The following is a 26,780-nucleotide window of genomic DNA, read 5'->3' on the forward strand; positions in this document are numbered from 1 at the left end:
TTTGCTTCCAGTTGCTGCTCCCACTCCCCAGCCTCTCCAGCCTGAGCTGGATCTCCAGCCCAGGATGCAGTTTGGGTGGTTTCAGGCTCGAGCGTTCCCCACTCCTCACCTTTCACATGTTTTTGTTCTTACTTTATTCTTGCTTGATCCCAGGTCTGGAGGGGAAGCTGCTGGGGTGCAGCAAGCATCTGCCCCTGGCTGGGGCTGTGCTGGGTTTGCACAGCAAGCAGGAGGGCATGGCCACTCACGGGATGCCAGCCATCGCTGTTTCACTTCCACATCCAGCACAGTCTTTGTCAGATATGTAAGTACTCAAGTTCAGGCCCTAGAAGTATGCTAATCTAACTGCTAATGAGCAGTGAGAATGCTTTGTGTTTATTTACAGCATTAATTCAATGGATTTTTTGAAGTTCAGCTAAATATGGCTTTTAGAGGTGGATAACATTGCTGTACGCAGTAGTTTCAAGCCATATTTTTTGCTCCTTCAGTTCTATTATTAGAAAACTTACTTGCTACAATGTATTTCAATACGAATGCAAAAAAAGCACTGTACAGATGGTTACTGACTCTCGTGTATCCCCTTTCAGGACTGTGCCCATTAATAAGTTCTGCTGTGTTCACCTACACGTTACTGTTTTGTAGGAGGAAAAGTCCTTTGTACCTAAAAAGCAACTTTTGTTTTGTACCTAAAAAGCAACTTTTTAGTGTTGAACAAACTTGTTTATTCCTATGGAAACAAAATGCTGTGCAAAGAAAAAAGCCACAAAATTTCAGAACGTTATTGGAGATTTGTGACCATCTGGAGGGAGATGCCACATAGCGAGATGGCTGTGCGTTCACACAACAGGAGTAAGGCGCAGATGCTGCTGCTCCTTAAACAGCAGCTCCCCAGGGGTTTGGCTGCTCCCTCCTGGGTCTGCATCCCTGACTTGCCAGAGTGCTTCTGTGCCCTGGGTAGCATCGGGGGCCACTGATGTACTGGAGGGCTAGCCCACCTCTGGAGCTGGGAGTGCTCACTGATGGCAACAGATGCTTCACCTAGCTCTGATTCAGCATCTTCACAAAATCATTTAATCACAGGACGGTTTGGGCTGGAAGGGACCTTAAAGCCCACCCAGTTCCCAGCCCTGCCCCGGGCAGGGACCCCCCCCCAGCCCAGGCTGCTCCCAGCCCCATCCAGCCTGGCCTGGAGCACTGCCAGGGATGGGGCACCCACAGCTGCTCTGGGCAGCCTGGCCCACCGCCTCGCCGCCCTCACGGGGAGAGGTTCTTCCTGATATCTGACCTGCATCTGCCCTCTCTGCGCTCAAAGCCACCCCCGTGCCCTGTCACACGTGCCCCTGTAAGAAGCCCCCCCCCAGCTTTCCTGCCGGCCCCTTCAGGCGCTGGGAGCTGCTCTAAGGCCCCCCCGGAGCCTGCTCTTCTCCAGGCTGAACAGCCCCAGCTCTCCCAGCCCGGCTTCCCAGGAGAGGGGCTCCAGCCCCTGCCCATCTCCGTGGCCCCCGCTGGGCTCGCTCCCACAGCTCCGTGCCCGCCTTATGCCGGGTCCCAGAGCTGGAGGCAGCGCTGCGGGGGGGTCTCAGCAGAGCGGGGCAGAGGGGCAGAGCCCCCTCCCTCGCCCTGCCGGCCCTGCTGGGGGGGCAGCCCAGGCACGGCCGGGGCTCTGGCTGCGAGCGCCCATGGCTGGGTCACGCTGAGCTTCTCACCCACCGACACCCCCAGGTCCTGCTCCGCAGGGCTGCTTTCAGCCCACTCTCTGCCCAGCCTGTAATTGTGCTTGGGATCTTCCAGGACCAAACATCCCTGGCTTTGCTTTGTCACACTTGTCTTGGTGCTGCATTTGCTGTTGGTATTTCTTTGTAGTGGCAGCAGAATTATTGTTGTTACTTGACCCAAAATCCAGTGGCATCCAGCTGATCCAGCAGCTGGGCTTGGAAGATTGCAACTCCAGCTTCCCTTTAGAAGTTTTTGGCATTTCTAATAGACTGTGTCACTCCTTATACTCTTGGTTATTGTCTTCCACCAGCTGTCTACTGTACAGGACTTAATTAACCAACTTACCCACATGGTGGGTATGTGCTCAGGCTGCAGTGGCCAGTGCTCCGTGCTGCATTACAAGGTGTGTAACTTACTGTATGGCTGTGCTGGAGTCCCTGCTGCTCTTCCCAACCAACCTCCTTATGCATTATCTTGCCGTGGTTGATCCAAGTCGAACTTGTCTGTGCCCTGTTGTGATTACAGGGAGGCAGCTGCCTGCAGGAGTCGCCTCCTGGGGCATAAGCAGACCATTAGGTCTTCTGTGCACAAGGAGGAGTGGACACAAGCTTTTCTGATAGGTAGCCAGCAGTAATAATCTTCAAAAATGTGAGATTTTGATGGAAATAAATGCTGTGTCTTCCCAGTAATAGAGGCTAGGACCTTTTGGGCTGTTGAGGCAGAATCACAGGGTGAAAGCTCCGGGGGGGGGGGGGGGGGGCGGGGAGGATGCTGGCTTATATCATGCATCGGCTATTGCCGTGGTTGTGTTCCCGTCCTCAAAACATCAACTTCTGGTTAGGCTTCAAAAAGGCTTTTGTTGTTGTTGCTGATTTTTATCATGTGTGGTGCCAGAAGCTGGAAGACTGGCTGAAGCTGGGTGCTGTCAACAGCAGATCCGCTCAGGTCCCTGAGCTGTGGCTGGCCTCAGCTGGCAGTTAGTTTGCGCTGATGCTGTCTGGCATTTTTTTTGGTCCTTCCACCCTAATGCTGTCAGTTGAGGTATTTTGTAAGGATAGAAAACACTGAATTTCATGGGAATGAAGTATCTGATCCTAGAAAAAACAGGAGCAGTGCTTCAGATAAGAGTTTTAGACCTCTGTTATTTAGACCTCTATTAGCCATCTATTCACTTACATAGAAAGTCATTAATTATTAAGTTTACTAAATTTTAAAAGCCTCTTTTCACAAAATTCTTGCTTAGTATTTCAGGCAAGATTAACCTGGCAAATCCAGGCTCATCTGGTGGTTGCAGTTTTTGATAAGTAAATATCAATATAGTTACTAAGGGTAACTGGGTCAGTCGCCACTGCACAGGACGGGTGGCTCATATTATCATGGCAGTGTCAAGATGAAGATAAAGATCCTCTTGACTTACTGAAAGGTGTTTTTCATCGCTTATCAAAGACACAATTCCCATTTCTTTATAATCTCAGATAAAGTCGTATAAAAATACTTTTCTAGCAGAATTGCATGGAGGAAAATGTGCCAGGTGTCTCCCCGCAGTGTGTGACAGCAGAAGCAGTGGGCTAAACCCCCTGCAGTTCTGGTAAGAGCCACAGGGCGGCGCTGTTAGTTTAAGGCTTGCTGTAATCCTTTAATCCCTGAGCACCAAGTTTGGCGTCCTGAAGTCTTTATGTCCTTTTCGGAATTTAAATGTGGTCTTTACGTGTTTCAAAGTCTTCAGCAAAAACCTTGGCTCAGGCACAAACATCACAAGCCCAATGTAATTAATTTCCAAAAAGTTGCTTCTGCTGATTTTGGAGGAATAATTTGCAGTGCTGGATGTCTGATAAAATGCCTAGGTTTTCTCAGGAGAGAGGAGTTAGCTGGAGCTACAAGGAGTGCTGCTTGCAGGAATTTCTGATTGTTGTAGCCCAGGTAAGAAAGATACACATTCTCACTCTTGCTTTGAATTTACATTTGTAGAATCACAGAACACTTTGGGTTGGAAGGGTCTCGCTCCCACAGCTCGTGTCCTTCTTATGTTGGGGGCCACTTCTGTTGTAGGTGTGGAACTTGAAGGATGCATGAGACAAAGTGAACAAGCAACAATTACTAAGTGTTTATTGACTTCTTAAATGAAAGATTTCACATGCCAAAAGGGGAATGTTTGTGGATAACTGGCTAGCTGAAAAAGGTCTCATAGACATAGTCCAGCTGGCTGGACAAAAATGCACATCCCTCTCAGCTTATCTCAAGTAAAGCAAAAGTTACACAGTAACAGGAAGATCGCGGTGGGAAAAGAATGTTGCAGGTGGGAACAGATAACTACAGAAGAGAAACTAGGGGGAGGCTTGATATTTAGGCAACTAACCAATAATGAGCTTAACTTTTGTAATATGTATGAGCTAATTATAACAAGGCATAAAAGGTGACTGTAAGGCACAATAAATGAAGTCTGCTGATCACTCATATTGAGTGACTGTGTCTTCCCTCCGTCGCGACAAATGTTCATCATAATTTCTGGGCAGGATTCACTGCACTTTATGGCTGTATGAACTGAGATGCAGAAACCCCCAAATATGTGAAAAACTCTACCAGCCTCCAAAACTGCTCCTTTATAGCCACATGCATGTTTCCATGTGAGAAACGCTTTGGCCATTGCCAAGCCAGGCTCTCAGCACGCAGAGCTCCCAGCTCTCATAATTTATGAATACTCACACTGCAGCCATCGCCTGTCTCTTCTGACTGAGTTTCTACCCCTGCAGCTCTATTGGGGATCCTAATGACAAGGAGTTTGCTTTTTTAGCATCTCAGTGAATGCATGCAAATGACTAATAGGTGCAGTTAACTGTGTATGAGCGGGGTGGATTTTTACCCATACACAAAATGGTATATAGGTGCTATTCATATGTAATGGCTTCATATATGATTTATGTTATAAAAGAAATGGTCGAGATATTTTAATGAGACGTCTTGGATTGACAGAGGAAACTGTAAGAGACGGTAAGGTCACGCAACCATTTGATGTTTGCCTAGGCTGGGCACTAGGCTAGACCTCTTCCCCGTGCCTGCCTTCATCCTGTGCCCATTTCCTCCTAGGCTGTTGGGTAGAAACTCATTGGTAGAAACATTGGTACACAAATGGAAAAGTTTCTGTCCTCTTGAGCCACGTGGGTGGACTCTTCTACTTTTCTTTATTTTCCCTATTAAGTCTTTTTCCTGGAAAGAGCATTTTCTTCCGAGGTACTCACTGTTTACAACAGACCATCATGTAAGCTGGGGTCTGTTTTCTAGGTGCCTACCAGAGCTGATGCTACTTAAACGCAAGTGGGTAAGGAGCCTGATTCTGATGAGTGTTGTGTATCTCCCAGACAAGAGACAGGTTTGATTTTGTTTGTTTGTTGGTTTCCCCCACCTTCTCTCATCTGCACTCTGTTGTCTTCCCATAGGTACTGGGGAAACATACAAACACAACTCCCCCGCGCCCCCCCCCCCCCCCCCCCCCCCCCCCCCCGGTTGGATAAATACATTTTAAAAGGTGAAGACAGATAAACATTGGCTCTGTGTGCTCTTTGAAATGTGTCCTCTGAAGGGGAGATGCGTAAAAAAATGTTTTCTGTGATGAATTAGCATTCTTCGGGCATGCAGGAAGAATTGCTTCTTCAGGTCCACGTTTAGGACTCCGTTGACATGCGTGCCTGTGTATATCTTTCTCAGCCCCAAGCAAGTGTAGCCCCCTTGCCTTTGTGCCGAGGGCTCCTCGCAGCCTGTCCCAGCGTTGTTTGCCATCTCTCGTTCACAGCCCAGAGGCGCACTCCTACTGAGATGTCCAGTGCTCTACAGCTAATGCTAGCACCGTGTTTTGGCAGCTGTCTCATGCTTTTAACCTCCTAAAGCTTCACTTGCAAAAACCTGCAATGTTTAAGCCACTGATGAATGGGAACTGAGGAATAACCTTCTCTGTATGCATGTCCCAAGCATTTGGGTTTTGTTTGTCTATTTACACCGCAAACAACCACTGTCTTATTTTGATGGGTTTTACTCAAAAGTGCTTATTGATTTCTTACCGCCGCCTTACAGTATCTGCATGGAGCATGTTGGTGCTGGGCTGACACAGTTTCATAAAAATATTTGTCCTGAGAGTAAAGGATGGGAATTACAGCACACATTTTTAGGAGATGAAAATTACATGCTATCAGACCACAAATATACACCAAATTTACCGTTAAACCTCTGCCTCTGAAGCTCATAAAAGCAAGGGGCTGGAATGCAGCACTTGTTTTGCCTGGTTTGTTTAGCTCACGACAGTGTGATATGCTGATGTGCTTAGATATATAAATACCTACTGGGCAATGTGGTGGGGAGCTGTAATGTATGGAGGCACTGCTGAAATTTGGGTTATGTAAATTCAAACCAGATTTTTATTTCTTATTTCTTTAAGCTATGAGCTTTTGGCTTTTCTTGCAGATTACCAATTCATTTCTTTACAATTTAAAGACAGCCAGATTTGCTAACGCAAACGACCCTGCATCTGCTGTTTTGGCAATACAAAATTGTGAGAAATCTGATAAAAACAGAACTTGAGAGGTGTACTTTTCCCAGTAGACTGCAGGCCCATCCCTTGATGCGCTGCGCTGAAAGCTCTTTGACAGGGAAAAGGAGGTTATTCCCACCATGTGCTTTGCATTTCTGCCTTATTTTCACCCTGGAAGCTGAAGTAAAAGCACATTGCTGTGTCTGAATCACAGCTTTCACCCCACAAGATTTTCCATGTCTAGGTATCTAATACTGACCAGGCGTTTTTGTTGTGGGTTTTAATTTTTTATTTTTATTTGTTAGATCCGATCTTGCTTGGCCATGGATAATGCACATAGAAACTAGCAGAGGGAAAGGTCTCCTGATGTCTTCTGCATGATGACTTTATAGATTTATAATTAAATACAAAAATCTATGCCCTTACTGGCCTGGGTCATATCATGGCCTCGAAGCCTCAGAGTAATGCCGTGGCTCAAATTCAGTAATTTATTGCTTTGGGCACTAACTAGTCCTTTCAATAAAAAGTTATTCAATTGGGAATTCATGAGCTCTGTTGAGAAGTGCTTTCCAGCTGTGCGTGTGTGTATGTTTTTAGTGCAGCCCATAGCATTTCCAGCATCTGCTGGGAGCGTGGGCTGGGGCTGTCTCTTCTCTGGGTCCTGGACTGGTAGAACTGGGTAGGCTGGCAGGGGGTCTTGAAGATGGCTCATCCTTTGTTTTTGTCTTCTTGGAACCCCATACACAGTATGCTGATGTGCAAATCTCTCTGCTTTCTCCTCCGATGTCGTAGAGCACAGGGAAAGTCTTGAAGATACTCTAAAGATGGAATTGTTTTGAGTCATGAAAACACTAATAAACACTCCTACACGCTTGCAGTACTCAGGCTCGGTTGTTCTAAATAATTATAATTGCTTTAATTCATCATATTTTGTGATGGCTCGTTCATTAAATCATGAGCTTCATGAAAGCTCCAGCTACTGAGTCGATCTGGTAGAAATAGTAAGATAGTATTTAGCTGTTTGCACAAAATTATGCAGCAATTATGACGAAACAAATTCATTCCAGATTCTGCTGATTACCATGGTAACTCACATTCAAAATAGCAGTATAAGACCACTTAGCATAAGAAAAACAGGGTTTTATCCCTTATTAGCTGATGCATACTATAGATTCTGATAAAGAAATCCTTAAAATGGAGGCGCTTCCCTTTTTAATTGCAGTCATGTTGTAGTACTGTGAATCCTCCTAGGAAAAGGCGAAGACTGATCTTGCTAGGAGCATCTCTCTCACAGGATAGCTAACCTTTTGCTTTGCATAACACATGCTAGATATTTTTGACTTTTCTGACTAACGGCAATTAGTAAGGGAGGACAAGTCGCTGTTAAAGTCAGAATTCCCAGGTTAGCAAGGCAGCCTATTTTTAGGTGCATCTTGAAGGCACAGCTATTAAGTTCTATGCAGTACTTCCTGTAGCTCCAGTTTTTAGCTCTGGACTCAGAGAAACTTGAGCTGTGTGATTGATTGGGCTAAATGGATCTCACGCCGGTATAATCTGTGAGGGTCTGACAGCTCCAAGAATTTAGGAATAGAGTATTGACTCTCAGAAATAAAGTTGACTTCAGTTGTTTTCAAAATAGCTGGTTTGGATTCACTTTACGCCTGTGCATATGGTGTATATTTTTTTTCAAGTGGTTTGCAGCTGTGATTTTTTTCTTTTTTGAAGGCTGTTTTCTCCAGTTGTGTTGGCTAGAAGCTTTTGAATTAAAGCTGGGATTTTTATTTTTTTTTTTAATAGTCTTCTTTCTCCAGAAATTGAAGCGTTAAGGAAAGCATTCAGTGTTACAGCACTCATGGTAAAACTGAAAGACTCTCTCATCCTGTACTTTTTTTGTGTATGTAATTGGTGTAATAATATGAACTTTCTGCTCTGAGTCATTCCCCAGTGTAGCTGCAGAGGAAGGTATCAGGGCATCCTGATCATGCCTTGCTGGCTTTTTGGTTAAGAGCATGAGCCTGGCCTAGACAGACCCAACAGAGAATGATGTTATCTGCAGGAGAGCTGCTGGTGGGGGGGAGGCAGCTCTGGTGTGTAAGGTTTCGGCAGGGGCTTTGGGAATGCCTCCGCAGAAGGTGACACAGAAAACCATTCCCACAGTGGGTCCCAAGTCCCTGTGGTGGAGAGGCAGGCAGGGAATGGGGAGAGGCTGGTAGCACTGAACCTGTAAATAAACAAGGTTTTCATGCTGCAAAGCAACTGGAGGCTTCCCTGACAAAAAAACAGCTGTAACAGATGTGGCTCTTCAAAAGTGTGGAAGCGAAAGGAGTGGTAGGGCTGGGGATGTCCCATGAGGTAGAGGAGGGTGCGTGGAGGAGGCCCGGGAGGCAGGCTGCAGGGAGCGGGCTCAGTCAGAGCACTAAAGCTGAGCCCTGGGAGGAGAGGAGCCTGAATGCAGCGGAACTACCCAGCGCTTTAAAACAGATGGTGAAAAACTGAATTGTTCTAGCAGGAGGAGAATGGGAAGGATATTATTTTACTGGTGACTACAGGAGATGAATTTAGTGGGTGTATACTTGTGTATTTTTATTTATCTGTTTGTTTGCGATCAGTGAAGCGTAACAGGAATGCATTCTTTCTCTCATGTCCTCCAATTCTTTACTTGCCAGTACATTCACAAGCTGTACAGAGGGTGGGTTTACGCACAGTTCTGTTTGAGATGGTGGATGCCCAGGAAATACTCAGTGAGGCTGTGGAAATGTAGTTGTAAGAACATAAGCTGTGAAGCCTTTGAAAATTCACTTTTGCGTCATGTCTCTGAGACTTGAGGCAGAACTGAAACTCAGGTTCAGGGTGTTTTCAGTCTGCCTAAAACACTGATGTGGAAGCTGATTTGTCTGTACTTCCTAACTGAAACCACGACACACATGGTGCTCTTACGAAGATATTCTTGAAATGCTTTCCTCCCCTGGCTCTGTTTAATGAAGAACACAGGGCAAGTGTAAAGCTGTTTTTCCTATGATACACTTAGAGCGGTGCCATTTCCTCATTCTACAAGGTTATTTTAAGTGATTTGTATTGCTTTGTACTAGCAGAAGCAAGTTAGCAATGTAGTGTTCTTGCAAAGACTACAGCTTTTAATTTTTTGGGTTACTGGACCAAATCCAGCCTAGACCGGTAAGCATGTTTGTCTTGCTCACGTGTATATTCAGTGGCCTGTTGGAAATGCCGAAAATCAGAGTCTGGGTCTCTAGAGCTGGTAACTACTGCACCTACCAACAACTGACACTTGTTTCATGGGTTGAACTTCAAGTCTCCGCGGAAACCAAAGACAGCTCATTTGAAACGAGAAGACGGCACAGTACACATGAAACATACCTGTGTCTCAAATGGCCATAATGTGCTTATTCCGTTCATTAAATGTATTTAAGGGGCTTATGGATGGGTTGCCTATACTGTAAATTACCTGTGAAGGTGATAGTAGCACATGACAGTACTTTTGGGCTGTTTGCTATTTGTCGTTGGCAAACTATGCCTGTGAGTCTTGCTACAACAAAAGCTTTCTCTGGAAATAGCTTCTCAATTTCTTAAAATTGATGGTTTAGTCTGCATTATGGGCATTAGGAAGAGGGATGAAAATTTGGGGAGCTAGTGTCTGTTAATGCTCAGAGGGGAGAGGAAAAACTGTCTGCAGGTAAAATGAATATTCTCATTACCCCTATATCACTGGTCGTTCAAGATAAAGGCATTCAAACGTCTCTTTTACAATCTGCATAGCATTAAAGACATTCAGTATTTTAAGAAAATGTTCTCATGAATGTATCAGACCCATCAAGCTTCACCTATTGAGCTAGGTATTCATAGTTCAGAGTGTAATCCACCTCTCTGCTATTCTTTTGTCACCTATGCCCTTACCACCTACTTTCCCCCCCCCCCCTAGATTTAGGTGGGTTCTTCAAAAGATGAATAAAACCAAATTAGCTGCATGAAGAAGAATTCAGGGCTTTCAAATTCAGTGGGGAGAGCAGGCACGCATGTGTGTGGGAAGGAATGAGTCCACTGACAAAAGGAGCTGTTAAATCTTTAATGCTTGCTTCCTGCTCCTATGAAAAGTATTGAAGACATTTAATAAAAAGTCTTTTATTTTTTTCCCCATGACTGAGTCTGTAAGGCTGCTGTCCTGAACTTGGGTTAAATTCCTCATCTATAAGATGCTGTGCATAAACACCTGTGTGAAGGACTGTTCTCTGTTCTGGAAGTGGTGGTGGTTAGCTATGTTGCTGTGGTAATCTGTGCCTGCACAGAATTTTACTTATAACATATTTTTAATGTTGCTGCTTCCGGCACATCTGGAAAGCAATTACATCTTATTACCGTCAACAAGTCATAGCAGTGCCTCCCCCGTGCAGTGAGAAGATGCATAAATGATACGCACTCAAGCAGTGGAGCAGGACTAGTGTGCATCTTCCCGGGACAGGGATGTGTCCAGGCAGCTAGCAAAAGTGGAAACATAGCAAGTCATTTTGAGGAGCAGCTGTGGAGGGATTTAGGAAGATCCAACTGTGTTGGAATACCAATACAGAAATACAAGGAGTGTCACACACAAAAGCGGCTGAAGAAGCAGGAAAATGCTGATTCAGTGTTCTCTCATTGTATATCTGTGGCTTTTGTGCTCAAAGCCATGCAGTGCTTCAGCCTTTGTTTCAATCAATTCATCTCTCTGATTAATCATCAGAGTAAGCAGTGGGCCCTTCTACAATTTTCCATTAGGCAGGGTTAGTGCTATTTACTTATTTTTCATGGTGGACTTTCCCTGTTTCATCTTCTTGTAATGCATACCATGCTGTGTCTTCAAATTTCAGTTACTCTGCAAGTTTTTAGTGATTTCTGCTTTGTGTTTTTTGGTTGGGGATGATAGTTGCGTCTTTCCCTATCACTTCCCCCTGCCTTCAGCAGTGCCCTACTTCCATCCCACCTGGATCTAGGCTGGAACCCCTTGGCAGAGTTATGGTCCAGGCTGAGTGGGAAGCAAAAGGAGTTCAGCTTGCGTGGGGGAGTGATGCTGTATCATTGAGAAGGGGGTGAAAGCAACGTGTGGAGTGGTGGGGAACTGGTGTGAGCATGGAGGTCCCTTCACCTGGACTGCCCACCTTCATGTGTGATACCTCAGGTCAAGTCAGGAGCTGGCAGGAGTTGATGGAGAGGAGTCATAACTAAAGACTCTGAATCTTCCAGTGGAGCAGAGCTTTGAGGCATACAGTCAGTCTGAAATGGATGATCAGAAAGACAGTGGCGTTTGCTGGATGCAAGGCAAGGTAGCTTTTGGGTGGGCTACTCCTGAGGTGGGTATCTGATAATTTCAGGCTGTGTGTAGACTCTTAGTGGCTGCTGTAGCCTGTATTGCATCGTGGTCCCCAGATGTCTGCGTTAAAAATGGTCAGAGTGAGCAACAGCTGGTGAGTCCAGGAAGTGGTGCAGCTGGGGAGGAAGGGACGGGGAAACTGGTGATGTCTGGGTGGATTTTGTTTTGAGGTGGAGTTGACCTGACGGTAGGAAACACGGCTTGGACCAGGAATTGAGAAGCGCTTCTTTGTCCTGTAGAATAGCCCCAGCCCCAGAGCTTCGTTCAGGAGGACTACTCTGTGGCTTGGGACTCGCTGCTGCCATGGTCCCTTGCTGGGGCTAGCTGCACCGCTCCACCACACTCCTGTTTTGCACCAAGGCTGGGGACTCTGGAGGCTCACCTGGTCAGGCACCAGGTGTTGAACCACACCATGGCTACCCTGGGCGAACTCCAATCTGGGAGCACTGCCTGTGTGAACCAGAGACCTTGGGAGTCCAGACCTGCATCCTGTAAAACCAGGGGGCTTTTCAGGTTCTTGGTAAAAACTTCTTGTTGTAATCTTGAAATCCTCCTGTTCGTTGGCCAGCCACCACCACACTACCTGTTAGGACAGAGGACTAACTGAAAGGGATCTTGGCAGGTTATGAATGTGGGCAGAAAATAAAATGCTAATCGGCTGAAAAAATACAGTCTGATGGAGAGTAATCTTAAGCATACATTGAACAGATGGATGTGAGAAAAACAAGGCTAGAAGTCATCTCACAAAAGTGAATGAGAATGAGAAACGTGCATTACGTTTCTCAGAAACACGTCTTTTGTTAAAGCATGTAAGTGCCATTTTAATGCTGCATATCTTGTCTCTTTATTAAAATAATTAGAGAAATGGAGAAGGTTTCAGCAGCATTTTTACTAGTGTACTGCCTGTGTTATACTAAGGGAATAACTTTCTCCAGTAACCTTTGCTCAGGTACTTTAAAGTGGATGAAGGCAACTGTTTCCAAAAATCAGAGGAGAAAAACCTCTGAACTGAGCTCCCTAATGGTAGCTGTCAGCTGCATTTTAATGGTGAAGCTGATTAACCTCTGGAGCAAAGGGAAGCTGTGGACTGTTCTTTTCTTGCTGTCTTCAAACTAAGGCCAAATGCCTCCCTGGGGACTTCTGTTCACCTAGCATATATTATTTTTCCTAATATGAATTTGTAGGTCTCAGTTAAGGGCTGTGGTGTGTAGGTGAAATTCTTTGATCTGCGACTTACAAGAGGTCAAACTCAACCACTGTCTACGCTGAACTTCTGCATGAGTCCTCTCTTGTTTCTTGGCTGAAGCGGCCGTTGGGTACAGCAGCGTACCACTGCCGCTTGTAACGGGGCCGTGTTTCCAGATTCACGCTCCAAATGTGAAGGAGCTGCATTCATTGATGCAGTGCCAAGGAGAATTTGAATGATAAAATAGTGAAACCAAAATGTGCCTTTCTTCCTTCCAGATTTGCTCTGTGTCCAGCCAATTCAACTTCAGTCAAGGGCAACAGAAGTGACTTCAGAGTATCCCGGGCCCAGCTAGGTTTGGGAAGCTGTCCTGAAACCACAGGTTTCCAAGGGCCAAATTCTGATTGTACAAGTCATGTTGGAGATTAATGAAAGCTCCTCATATATACCTTCCATCTCCAGAATAGTACTCCGTAATCTTACTCTGCTATTTTTATTCTGCTGAACCAAGAGGTGGCAGCAATATTCACTACTAAAACATTTGATATGTTTTACTGTAGTATAATGTTTAATAGCAGTAATGAGAGTTCATGTCCTAATTTTATTTCTAGTCTGAACTGGAATAAAACCAATTTTTCATCATTGCACCAATGTGTCTGAAAATAATGCTTATAAATTTCTAGTCTAGACCTAAAAGGTTGGGTTACCTTTGGCTGCGCAGGGGTCAGTGCTGGGGAAAGTTATAACTACCACATTTGAGTAGAGTGGATATGAGTCTAATCTGGTATTCTACCCATCACAGCAGCTAATGGCAGATAATTTTGGAGAATAAAATGCCGTGGAAAACATGTATAGAATAAGCTGTCAACAATATTGGGTCTCTTCCTAACCCTGTCCATGCAAAGGGATCAAGGCTGAAAGCAAAGCGTGACTATATCCCTTCAAATTTTGCTAAGCAGAACGTGTAGAGCTATAGCAGTTGTAGTGTTCAAATAAATGCCCAGTCCTTTTTTAAAGGATAAGCTTACAAGTTGTTGGTTCCATTGTTTATTTTAATAGAGTCTGGAATTTTTCTACTGTTTGGATAAATATGTCCTTTTATAAGTTTTGATTTTTATCACCTTTTAATTCTGAATTCCCTCTTCTGGATGTTGAATTAAATTCTGAGAACACAGGGTTCTGATCTGCTTCCCTATTGCTTGTAATGATTATAGGCAGGGATGGCAGAGCTTCCATTATTTATTATTCTCAACACTTCCAATTATAATACTCTGTTTTCTGCTTGTAACTCTGTCAAGCTTAGCTGTTCAAGCTGAATTGTTCTGTGCTTGCTCTCAAATGACTTCATTTCATGTGAGAACACTGCTATTGCAACAGACACCTTTTTTTTGGACCTTAGCAAATACTAGGCCCTAAATATTGATCCTTCTCCATTTATTGCTACTGTTTGCTGTCTCATAGGCAATTTTAGATCTAGGACAGAACTTTCCTCTCAGCAGTCTATTTAGGGTTTGGGTATTTTTAAGTAGTCTCTGTAAGGATGTTGTCAAAGGCTGGAATAAACTAATCATTCTGTTCTTTTTTTATGCATGACTGCAGGGTGTGAGAGATTAGGGAAAATTAATGTCTAACAACTGCATGAAAGAGTCAGAGAAAAAAATACTAGTTGTCATAGAAGTGTTCAGAGCATCAGAAATTACCTGATCTCATCAAGCTTCTGAACTGTTCCTGAGCTTTCACAGAATTACATCCTAACGTCATGTGCATTGATGCATCATTTCAAACTGGGAGTTTTGAAGGTTTACCAACAGGTTCAAACCTCTTTGCCTAAAAGCTGAGAAACAGAATCTATTCTGTGCTATTTTAGTAGCACCTCATGCATCAAACCCCTTTCACACAGAGCTTTTCATACCTGTAGCATGAAGATGGGCTGTGCTTCTGCAAGGATTTTTATAATTACAATTGTTCTCTTTTGTAAGGAAAAGGCAGAAGGTATTTATAGTCATTTCTAACTACCTCAGGTTTGTAAAAGGACTCACACAGGGTTGCTGGCGTGTGGAGTATTTTGAGATGCTGAATGAATTACGTGAGAGTTGCAGGTGTTTATCACCCTGAGTGGAGCACAGATGACTCAGTTCATCCCAGATTTCCACCTGATTTTGCTAGAGGATGGCGGTGCCCAAGGGTCCCTGAACTCTTGTCCTGTCCCAAGTCACTGCTGTACCTGGATCTGTTGGTGCAGACCCCACCTGGCATGAGGTCTCCCTGCAATGAGAGCAGACTGTGGAAGGAAGAGGGGTGATGTTTTGGCTGCTCGGTGTCTGTTTTCAGCCATCCTACCTAGCACAAAGTGGCTGTTGGCAAGCTTAACTAAGGCCCTTACTCCTCCTCCTGGAAATTATGCTAATTTGTTTCCTTCAAGAAGGAGAAACAATTACTAATGGAAGGGATTGAACTTCTCAAATGGAGACATGTTAGGAATATGGTTTAGGATTCTTTTACTGGCTTACCTGTTCCAGGAGAGTCCCGTAATGATGATGAACAGTCATAATTTTCAAGATTTTTTGCACAGATTTTGTGTTCTGCTTCTGGATAGTGAGAGTATCACAAAGTCATCGTTTCATCAGGTAGATCAGAAAAAGTCTCCCAGAGGCTTTACAGGCAAGAACTCAACTTACTTAAATATATAGAGCCAAATCCTTGAATCTTGTTTTTCTCAACTCGATTCCCAGCTATCCTGACTAAATGTTTAAAGAAATCAGGTTGGATAAGTGGTTCCTCATTCACTGATCTGTTGTTTCTGGATCAGTTTCTCCACTTGGATGAGTGTCATGGAAATCTGCTGAAATGAACTGAAGATTTTCCTATAGTGCCTTGCTGTGAAATTTGAAGTGCTGTGTAGCAGTATATGGTAATTGGATTATAAAGCATAGGAAAATGCAATAAAATCAACAGGCTAGTCAAGCCATCCCTATAAAATCCCAAGGAGAAGCAGCAAACTATAGATAAGTATGTGTCACATTTGCCTAGTTTTATTTATTTCTTCCTTTAACCTCTTAACAAGAACAACAAATTCTTCTTAGCAGTAGGACTTCAAAGCTATTTGTCTGACCCCTTCTTAGACACCCTTTGTCGTAGTCTAAGTTACCTTAAACACAGAATGGAAATTATTAGTTTATCTGAAGGGAGGGGGGGGGAAATCTCCAGTGAGATCATGTTTTTTACAGAAGCTGACACTTCATTTTACCTTGCAGTGCTGTCTTCATCCAGCTCCAGCTGTTCAGTCAAGGCTTCATTTTCTCTAAAGGACTGTTACTGAATAGTTGTAATTTATCAAAAATATATTTCAAGCAACTTGTTAATGAACATTTAGCTGATAATACTACAAATATTTGAGTAACGCTGACCAGCAGCTTTCTGGACTCTGTGTCTTCTATGAGATTGGAAAATCTTTCTGCTTATTGCTCTGTAGCCTCAGTGACATCCTCTATCTCAGAAGTCTGGGATTTTGATGAGCTCACTTAGGATAGCAGCGTATTACTGCCACCAACTAATATACTCTTTTGTTACAATGGGTACCAGGTGATGCTGAAGATCTGGATATGATCCATATGCAGAGTGCATAAAGTTAAACGGCTGTGGTTGCATGTGATGTATGCCATGGCCATACGCTCTAGTGCTCCTTCCCCCATTACAGGCTCACTGCAACTTTGCTTTTCTCAGCCCCACGTGGATGATTGTTGCTCTTGTGTGCATGTCTGTGTGTGTTTCAGTACTGATGAGGCTTTCCAGAATGCAGTGGTGACTTTCACTACTTGGGTAAAATAGCACCGGCTTCCCATAAACTTTGTAATTGGCTTTTATTGATAGTTTCCCATCATTTCATCAGTTGCAGTCTAAAGTGATATACAGAAACACTCAGCATCAGTGCTTACAGCAGTTAAGGAGATTGATTAACATTCATAAGAGGAACTTAAAATAAGAAATAAAACAAATGCTTAATCCTTTGGCCCAGATGGTTTTTGGCATGGAAGATAAAAATGTGTATCTTCTCTAAAAACAGAGCCCCCCTTATCTTCCTTCCAACAGAGAAATATGGCACAGTTCCAGCCATAAAAACCACTGTGCCTTTTCAGGTTGGTAGTGTGAGTTGATATTTTGGACCTTCAGCCAGTAGCATCCTGGTGGATGCTGAGAGCTGCTGATCGATGGGAATTTTGCTGGAGGGGGATCTCTTGTGTGTTCAGTGTCTGTGAATATCACCATGACTGCTCAGCTGCCCACGTATTGGTGTAGGTACTTCATTTCAAGTTCCAAATCTTTAAAAGGGAGACCCATGTTAATACAGTGGTATCGCTATGGGCTATGTCTTGCAACATTTTGCAGGTAATTTTGGATTTGCTTCACTCAATACTGTGCACCAGTGGAAGCCACAATTAGAATTGGTTTGAGTTACTAAAACCTCAGAGCACATTCATACCTGCCTCAGGAGGTGGAAATAATCTACTCTTCTTTATCAAAACCACTCTGGAAGGCCGTAGCTGTGGTTCCGAGTTCCCCACAGCTCAGCTTCTTGCAAATCTCCATAGTGCCTGCAGGAAAGAGAAATTTCACAACTAGTTAAATATAGAGGATACCTACAAATGTAGCCCAGTTACCTCTCATTGTAGGTGCTTTAAAGCAAGAGAAAGTGACAATGAAGTCTTCACACTTTCTTTTAATTATAGCAGCCTTTATAGAAGTGTCAGATAAATGTGTTTTAGAATAGGTGGCACCTCACTTCCTCCAGAAGAACTGTCAAATTAGACCCTACCAGACTAATTTATTACTTGAAATTCAAAGAATTAAAGCATGCCATCTGGTAGTCTCTTTGAATAAAATGTTTAAATGCACAGAATCCTCTTTGCCATGACATATCCCAAGCAGCACAATACTTCGATCTTTTGAAATATAAATGCATACTTACTCATCTGATAGCTTTGAGGACTGCTGAATACTGCGAATGTAATCCAGTTCTCGTTGCTCATGAGGTGCTGGAAAACAGGGTTAGTGGGGATCTCAAGAGGTTACTTATTTGTGCCTCCACTCCAAGGCAGAAGCGGTTGTTACTGAACCAGATGCTTATCTAATCTGTATTATAAAAGAGGAGAGAGAGAGAAAGAAATTGCTTTAGACAGAGAAGGGATAAGCCATTGGACTATGCCAAATAACTTAGAAGAGTGAGGAACTGGACTCCTTCCAACTGATGGAAGCAAGGTCTGCCTTAGGTGGATTGCTGGAGAATGCTGACGATCCTTTTCCTTTATATTAATGAAATACATACTTGGGCTGTTTTGCTGCTTTCAACAAAGGCATCATTATATGGGGGACAGCAATTTTCTGCAACGGGCCCCAAAATTCAGGCAATGGAAGATCAAAAACAACACTTAGGTTTCATATGAAATATAGTGATGAAGGCTGTGGGTTTTGGAGTCTTCTGTGGGCTTAAAACTGCTAGAAGGAGTGGGTTCATATCCAGATGTGGTATTAATGTCACCACTAATGCTTTTTTTTTAATATGCCCTTGCCTGCTGCAGGGACACTGTCTCATTACCCATAAGTAATGTTTTAAATCCAAGATAAGAACCTTACTGTCAGAGCAGGAAGAGGCCATAAAGAACTTCTGACCTTCTTCACTGAGTTGGTGTTGGGTTTTTGTTGCTTCAAGGTTAATTTCCACATTGATCTTTCTCTCCTCCACAGTAGCAGGAAGAGAGGCATTGAGGCCTGCGGTCCTGCTGCGCAACTTGCAGTGTAACAACGAAATCCCAGGTGAAAGTGAAATCTGTTAAAGTATGTAGAAGAGAGAACTTGCTGACTTACATTCTGGCTTTGCGCACTGCAGTGCTGAGGCATTTACTTGACTTGGCAATCTAGTTACTGCGCTTTTATTCAAGTAGCACTTTAGTGTGTTTATGCAAATAGTTCATTGCTACATCTCCTGAAAGAACCATATGAGTGCTGTCATTTGATTGTGTAATCGTTAGGTTGGGCTTTAAATAAAACTTCCTCTGGTTCTGTATGATATCCATGCCCTGGCAAAAACAGTATTCCTACATTTGGGTAGCTCAGAAGTGCCTAAACAGTTGATATACTGGAATATACGGATGCATGTCTCAAGGAGACTTCCTTTGTACTTCAGAAAGGGTTGGTTCTAATAAAAAAAAAGAGAGTATGAATGATCTGTAGTGGGATCAGAGGATTTGGAGGAAGCCAGGTATTTCAGAGGTCTGTGGGATGCTCAGTCTTCTGACTTCCAATCCCTTCTCTTGCCCCCACCTCTCTGCCCCCAGCCTAATAGGGTGCAATAAAGCATTTAGTTGAGGCCAGAAGAAAATGTGTTAGTCTGTGTTACATCCCCAGTGACTCAGAGGTCATTAGAAGTCTTAGAAGACTCTTTCCAAATGCGGATATTCTCGTAGGTAGCCACCTGGAAACAGCTGCTACAGGTAGCGCTATCTTAACGTACATGCTCACAAGTTCATTTTCCAATTCCCAAGATGAAAAGGAAGCACAGAAAACCAGTTTCCTCAGTGTAACAGGTCTGAGACCAAAGTCTTTCAGGGAGTTGTGATTATGCTACAGTATGTATTTGCCTGTGAGGGGATGCTCAGTACACAGGCAATCTGAAGTCTGTCAGGCACATGTCCAGAGACTCCTGGCTCCCTGAACAGCCCTGCTGGCAAAGCAAGGGTTGCTGTTAACAGGGAGTGGGGTAATTGCCTTTCTTTTCATGAGACCGCTTTCACTTTGGCTGCTACTGAGTGTGGGAAGGGAACAAGACTGACTTGTCGTTATCTGCTTGCTGGCTGTTGTTTCCCATTCCCCTGCGAGTCCAGCATACATTTTTGGCAAGCCTGTTCTTTTAACTTCAGACTTCTTATGAAGCCTGTGAAAGGTCCTGAGAAGGAGGAGGCTTCTAATTACCCAGCAATAACAATTCATGGCCCTTAAGGGGATTCCAAATAATAGCTCGGTTGTTAAGCCACCTGAACTCATGTTATGTGTCTTCAGTGATGGGACAGCCTATTTTTTGACAGATGACAGATCCTATAGGAACTAGATTGTTTTGTGGTCTTTGTTTACATCTCCTTCAAAATTTACGCCCTTGGGAACATGTGGAGTTGTGGGCTGAGATCAGAGGACAACATATGCACCCTGCAAACAATATTGCAGTAAATCCACATGAAAGCTACTTCACAGCGGTCCTGCCAACATCATCAGAGGGTGGCCATCCTCGGTGAGGAGTATCCCACATGCTTATAAAGATTGCAACGCACCATGATTAAATCCTAGTAAAATTAGAGACCAGACTGCTTGAAAATGCCTGTTTACCAGTCTTTGAAGATTAACATCACAAACGAATGATACAAACAAAATGTATAATACAGGAACTGACACCATTTAGAAAAAATACTTTAAAGGGTTAGACCTTAAAAAGACTCAGTTCAGCTCATTTACCCCTTACGTGTTTTCACTGGGTCTCTCACAGCTATGTGTGCGCACACACACAAACCGATGAGTTTTTGGATGTTAGCTACTTTAGTGTTAGCCAAGTGCAGACTGAAGATGACAGGTACCAGAGTCTTTCTCTGTGGCCTGAGGCAGTGGAATTCCCTGCCTAATAATATCAGATCGTCTGCATTCTCTTTCAGAAACAGGCCAGGGATGATTTTGATCTCTCAGATCCTTCAGTTAATGTGTGACCCTCATCTTTATTCTAGTGGGGTTTTTTTGTTTGCTTGAACCACTCCTTGGGAAGCTCACCTAAAAAAGATGAAACTTCTAACTGTCTCTGCTGCTGTGCTCTTTACATTTTGCCTATGCTAAGCTATCCTGTAAATTGAAACCAAAGAGATTTGGCTTTCTGGAAGCTGATAAGAGATGACCACCCTGATATATCCAGCATAACAGTGTCCTTCATTGTAAAACTGTAACGTGCTTTCACTGAATAATGCCCCATACTTTGCAGTCATGGATAGAGATACTTGTGTTAGAGATAACAGTGGAACAGCGATGGCTTGTCACTGAAATAAATTTTGAGTTGTTTTTCTTGGCCTGTATATCCTCTCCTCTGCAAACCTTCCTTGCACCCTGTTTCAGAGCTCCATCCAGCCTCCTGTTCCCTCAATGTATTTTGAGAGCCTGATTACTTTTCAGACAACTTCTGAAGAGCCAGACGTCTTCTTCGCTTGCTTTGGTGTGCTACCTCTGTTGGTTTCTGCTGCATGTTTCTTGGATAAATTACCTCATAATATTCAAAACAGTCTTTGATTTAGAGTTCCTCTGTACTACAGCTATTTATATTTCTGCATTTTAGGCACGTGGCTGGGAAAAAACCATATAAATCCAGGGGTTCCTGCATTTTTTTGGCTCTTCTCATAAGTTTCTCCCAACATAGACAAGTAAAGGGGTGTTAGATTTGTGTGTTTGGGTTGACTGAGGTTTGTTCTTTCGCAGGGGGAGCAGTTCAGGTCCCCCCCATCCCATCCCTTGTGCTGGTAGCAGGGTGGTGTAGCTGGTGGGCAGGGTGGGCAGGACAAGTGCTGGTGGCCCAGTGGAGGTGTTGGGGGGCAGGACTGCTGTGCCTGCTCACAGCCCTTTGAGCAAACTGGGAACAAGTACCTTGAGGTTGCTTAAGGGGGATTCAGAGCCCCAGCTCTTACTAAACAGCCTAAGTGCTGTATTTTGGGCACCTAAGCTAAATGCTTGAAGTAGATTTTGCGACTGTCCCTTATGTTTAGATCTTTTTCAAGTACAAGCCCTATTTAATGACCTGTGTGTATTTTTATAGCATGTTTTAGGGGCCTTTCAGGTTGAGTCGTTAAATATATATTTTTAATAACCTCTGTGTCTTAAAAGGACAGTGTGAAATGTAAGTATTGGAAATCAAAGAGTGATTCCTCTGACTTCTGAATTAAATTATTTTATTACAAATTTACGTGGAGTTCAGACGCTTTTTCTTCTTGTGATTTCATGGCCTTCTTTTACTTTGAGCTGACAAATGATTGTGATGTTGCACATAGAAATTCCTTCTTGTTTTAAATTTTAATAGTCTCCCACCAACAATGTATTTATTTCTTTAAATTTGTAACAGCACAGATCTTCAAGGTGGGGAGAGGAAGGGACCTGCTCCGTAGCACAGGCCATAAAAATTGATCCATTAATGCCTGTATAGGGGGTTTAATGAGAATTTTAAAGACAGTCTTAGAAGCTGAAATCCTCCTCCATCTGAACAGCCTTGCTCAGACCACCATGAAGTGCGCCAAAACATGCTTGCTGTGTTCTTCGGCCCCAGAGTATCTGGAAGGATGACCCTTGGGTAGGAGGAGCTGCTGCTCAGTCTCTGGGGCTGTTCCACACTTGGTTGACGTGGCCAGGAAGAAGCAAGTTAGCATCAGTTGTAGAGGTAGTTTCCATCATCTGAGCAACTGTTCTGCCAGGAGCGGTCTGACAGAAGTGCTGTCTGTTTGAAATAGGCCACTGAAATTCCATCAGAGATTCATTATTAACTACTCCTTGCTCTATTTTGTTTGTTGGCTTGACACTGGCAATGACGGGGCTAGAGATGGAGTTGGTGTTTTTTGGAAGAGCTCATAGACTGAGGACTTGATCCCGGAAAGCACTTCAAGAGACCTAAACTTTAACTATCCGATTCTTCTCTTGATCATCAGTGGGACTATGCTTCCTCTAGATGTAATACTTAAGGTCTTTCAAACCAGGAGGTTATATGGACAGAAGCAAGGAATGCGTGGAGGACATAGGGGTAGAGGTAAATTGGGAGTAAGATATAAAACTTTGGGGAATCTTTGATATTGTTTTGAAATTCAAAAACAGATTTCTAAAACGGCTCCTACTGGAGCGCCGATGCTGAAGTTCCTGGTTCCAAGAATTGTATATATGGGGAAAGTAAGACCTTCAGCTTTGCTTCACATGTCTTTTAGACACTTTGCAAGTGATCAGCAGTAACTTTGCAGAACTAAATTAAGCCTTTGGAAGGAACAGTAGATGAAGCACATGGAAAAGACGAAGTGTTTGTGACTGGAGAGATGTCAGACCAGATTGCACTGAAGCTGAGATTTAAAATAATTGTTTTAATAAGAATAAGAAGTAAATTATGAATAATTTCTGTGTAATTATTTTTTTTAATTCTTTATTTACTTTTTTAATCACGTAGGGCTGTACACAGCACAAGTTCTGATGTTCCGGGAAGGAGAAGCATTTGGTGCTTAAGCATACGAGATGGGAAGTCAGGAGACGTGCAGGTGAAGGGCTGGCTTTGCAGTTCCCTTGCTCTGTGACTGACTCCCTTAGTCCATTAGCTTCTCTGGATGTGGTTTCTTCACCCGTGGAATGAGGTTTGCCCATCTCACCAGCATACTGTGAGGTACAGCTGCGTGTGGCTGATACCCCATGGAAGCAAGCCCGAAATGAGGGGTGGAACCAGGAACTTCAGCATCGGCGCTCCAGTAGGAGCCGTTTTAGAAATCTGTTTTTGAATTTCATTGTAAATAAGGCCCAAACTTGGATTCTTTTAATTCTTATAGTTTAGGGTTTGGTTTGCTTGTTTCCACACCTTGCGGGGAGTCTGCGGGAGGGGTGTTTCTCCTCAGGAATGAGCCGCTGTGCTCTGGGATCTTGAAGAAGTGAGGCTGTGCGAAAGGAAGGAAAGGAAGAAGTGCCCCCGGTACCTGCGCCGCCTCGCTCCCCCTCAGGCCCCGCGGCGAGAGGCGGCCGGGCGGCAGGCAGCCTTAGGGCCGCGGCCGGGCGCCCCGAGGCGGATGCCGAGGCGGCGGCAGGGGGCAGCGGTGCTGGGGGGCGCCCGCTCGGCGGCGGCGGTAGCGGCGCGGCACAGCCAATGGCGGCGCGGCGCTGGCGCGGCGCAGCCAATGGGGCGCGGCGGCGCGGGGAGCGGGCCGCGGGGGGGACTGCGGGGCGGCGCGGCGGCGGCAGGGCACCTGCGGCGGCGGTGGGCGCGGGAGGCGGCGCCGCGCGGCTGGGGCGTCCGCAGCGCTGAGAGGGCAGGCTCGGCCCCGCCGCCGCACAGGCCTCCCGCCGCCGCTCGCCCTCCCCCGCGGCGCCTCGCAGCGCCGGTTCCGCACCCAGAGAGGCGCCCGGCGTCAGCGGACCTCCATGTACGACAATTTGTACCTGCATGGATTTGAAGACTCGGAGGCGGTGAGTGCCAAGGGGGGCGGCCCCGCGCCCCCCAGGCTCCGTTACCGGAGGTGGCGTGCGCCGGCCGGAGCCACCCGAAGTGCTCCCTCCGTTACATAATTCGCGGGGGAGCGGCTGTATTTCGGGGTCCCGGCAGAGCTTGCCATCGGTCAGCCGCGCCTGTGCTCCCGCAGCCGTGGGCAGGCGCGCCCCGGGGCGGGCAGCGCCGGCTCCCGCTCCCCTGGATGCAGCGGCGTGGCGGGGAGCGCTGCTGCCGGCAGCGCTGGTGTCTGACGGAACGGCGGCGCAAGTTGCCGGTCTGCCGCCGGTGTCGGCCGTACCCTGGGCAGCGTCAGCGGGGCGCGTTCGGTGGGTTAACAAAGCGGCCGTGCAGGTGCCGCGGTGGCCGAGGCATCGCCCCGGGGTGACGGCGTCTGTCTTGGCCAAAAGCAGCCGGGACAGGTTGGTCTTGTTCGTTGGGAAACGATTACCCCGTCGCCAGCCCCCAGCCTGGAGCAGCCTTGCTGGGAGGCTGGTGACATCCCTCACAAAATGGTTCTCTGGCAGCACGGAGGGTGCCCCGTTACCGTGGCCGGAGCTTGACGCCCAGGATCAGAAGCGGTGGCGGCGGTTGTCCCAGTGGCTTTTCCTTCCGGCCGCAGCTGTGCAGGAGCCCCGTGGGACAGAATTACTCGGGGCGAGGGAAACTGCTGGGATTGCCACGGCAATGAACACACTGTTCCATATTAAACAGGGATCTGTTACATAAGGCGTTGTGGCCAGCTCGTAAAATACACAGATTGTAACATAAAATAGAGTGTACGTCAATGCAGACGTATGTATCGTATGATGTGGTATCCCCAGGAGAATGGACAAGGTCCCGTATCGCTTCAGGGGAGGCTTGTTTCCTCGCCTGGCAATGAGGTCGTGTTGGTCTAGGACTGGGAAGTGTAATCTGTGTACATGTTGCCTCATACGAGCAACTTGGTTTAGAATCTGTTTACTTCAGAGGGAGGGGAACTGCAACTGTGCAGAATTGAAATTCAGTACTATGCAGTAAACCGTGCTGAGAGGAAACAGTGTGTATTTGAAACCTTCAGCACTATGTATTTGCGTTATTTCAAAACTCTACTGCTTTGGGTCAGTTCAGAAATTACTGCCTTTTTAGTATGTGTATGTTAATTTGTGTTGTGTGTTTTCTCTCACTGCTGCTTACAAGCTGCTGTGCCAAGTGCATATGAGTGTGTTGGTTCCTTTAGGGCTGTGTTTTAGGATCCAGCTGGATGTTTCTGTAAACCAGGCGTTTGTAAGGCAGAGCATGAATTCTTCAGAACTGTTCTCAGTTCTGAATCTGACTTGTGCTGGCATAGTGTCTTTCAGCAAAGTATTAATATGCTCTGAAGAAGACAAATTAAAAGTATATTAGCATGGCTGAGAACTCTTAACTTGCTGGAATAGTGGTTGCGGTAGAATAGCTGCTTCATCTATAAAAGCCAGATTTTAAAGTTTACTAGAGAATGCAGATAAATGTCTAGTGGGATTTGGGGGTGCTTCTGAGATGCTTAACTTCACGTATTTCAGGAAAGCCCTGCTGATTTCTTCCAAGAACATTATTTGGGAAAAGCAGTTCTCATGATAGAAGACCAGAGACCTACCTGTTACATAAAGATCTGTGTTAGGCTTTGTACTGTAAGAATCGTGTTAGTAAACAGACGAGAGGAATGGTTTAGCTGTCCACTTTGAAGGACTGGGATGAAGAATTTGTTTCCAGGTTCCTTAATACTCAGTGTAACTAGTTCATGATAATGTTGTTTACAGCTTTTGTAATTTTACAGTCTCTCAGTACTTGAGAATGTTTTTGATAGACTTCTGGAATCGTGAGAATATGTGAGAATCTCAGCTTTCATTAACAAAAAAACCCTCAAAACCCAGACCATCAAACCCTAAAAGCAATCTAGATCTCATGGTCATATGGAAAAGCTAGAGGCCATAAACCCCAAAGGCTTAGACACAACGCAGATAAAATCCCCCAAGTGTTTGTTTGCTTTATGCTTCTGAACCCTTAAAACGTTACACCTTATTATTGTTTTGGATTCTGGCTCATGAATTGAGAATCCTTGCTGAGACAACAATATTCTGGCAAACAGGTAGCCTGATGGGTCATATGAATATTATTTCCAAGCCAGAGAGAGCCAACACAATAGAATTAATACAGTGAAAAACCAATCAAGGGTAGAACACTGGTTCCCTGTGGTTAAGAGAAAATAACTGTGAGCATACAAAGATTAAAGAAAAGGCCTCTGTATTGTTCTGGGGTTTAGGACCTGGAAGGCTTAGCCCAGGTGCTGTGCAGCTAGTGAACTGAAGGAACTACGAGCTTGTATACTGTATGTTCTCTTTCATTCCCTGAAGCGCAGGGAGATGTGATCGAGGACTTGTGCTATTTGCCATGCTTCTAGCATAAAATAAACCGTATCAAGATGAGTCATTCTGGTACAGTAACATCTTCCTAAAGTAGGCATTTGCCCTTATAAAACCCATACAGCCGAATATTCATGGCAAGAAATAAGAGGTAACATATCATTATATTTTTTATCCCAGCTTTCATCACTTTGTAAGTGGACCAGGTTCACTCTGTGTTTTCTCTGATGGAAATCCTGGTGCAAGCACGTCTGAAGTAGAAGAAAGCTGTTGCAACCTGGTGGGCTAAGCAGTGTTGGCTCAGGTCTGTCTCGGCCCCTGGCTGGGCAGGCAGCTGCTCTGGGGTGCGCCTGGCCAGTGCGGCTGCTGAGCGTGCTTTAGGC

The 26,780-nt window shown here is 45.0% G+C and overlaps 1 protein-coding gene across 5 annotated transcripts in view; it reads left to right on the top strand.

Annotated features, from left to right (window-relative positions):
* The window catches only part of CACNB4 (calcium voltage-gated channel auxiliary subunit beta 4), a 108,865-nt gene that overhangs the window by 18,830 nt on the left and 63,255 nt on the right, over positions 1 to 26,780 (top strand). Inside the window, exon 1 of one of the 5 annotated variants that reach the window (XM_040605002.1) lies at positions 23,751 to 23,997. The exons of 3 other annotated variants lie outside the window; for them this stretch is intronic. In XM_040605002.1, coding sequence (XP_040460936.1) covers positions 23,953 to 23,997 — 45 coding nt within the window. In that variant the 5' untranslated portion in view covers positions 23,751 to 23,952. Of the gene's footprint in view, positions 1 to 23,750; positions 23,998 to 26,780 lie in introns of those variants that run through there. One more of the 5 variants, XM_040605000.1, reaches the window with a different exon arrangement.

This window comes from Falco naumanni, chromosome 8 (assembly GCF_017639655.2).
Source record: "Falco naumanni isolate bFalNau1 chromosome 8, bFalNau1.pat, whole genome shotgun sequence".
NCBI classification, from domain to species: domain Eukaryota; kingdom Metazoa; phylum Chordata; class Aves; order Falconiformes; family Falconidae; genus Falco; species Falco naumanni.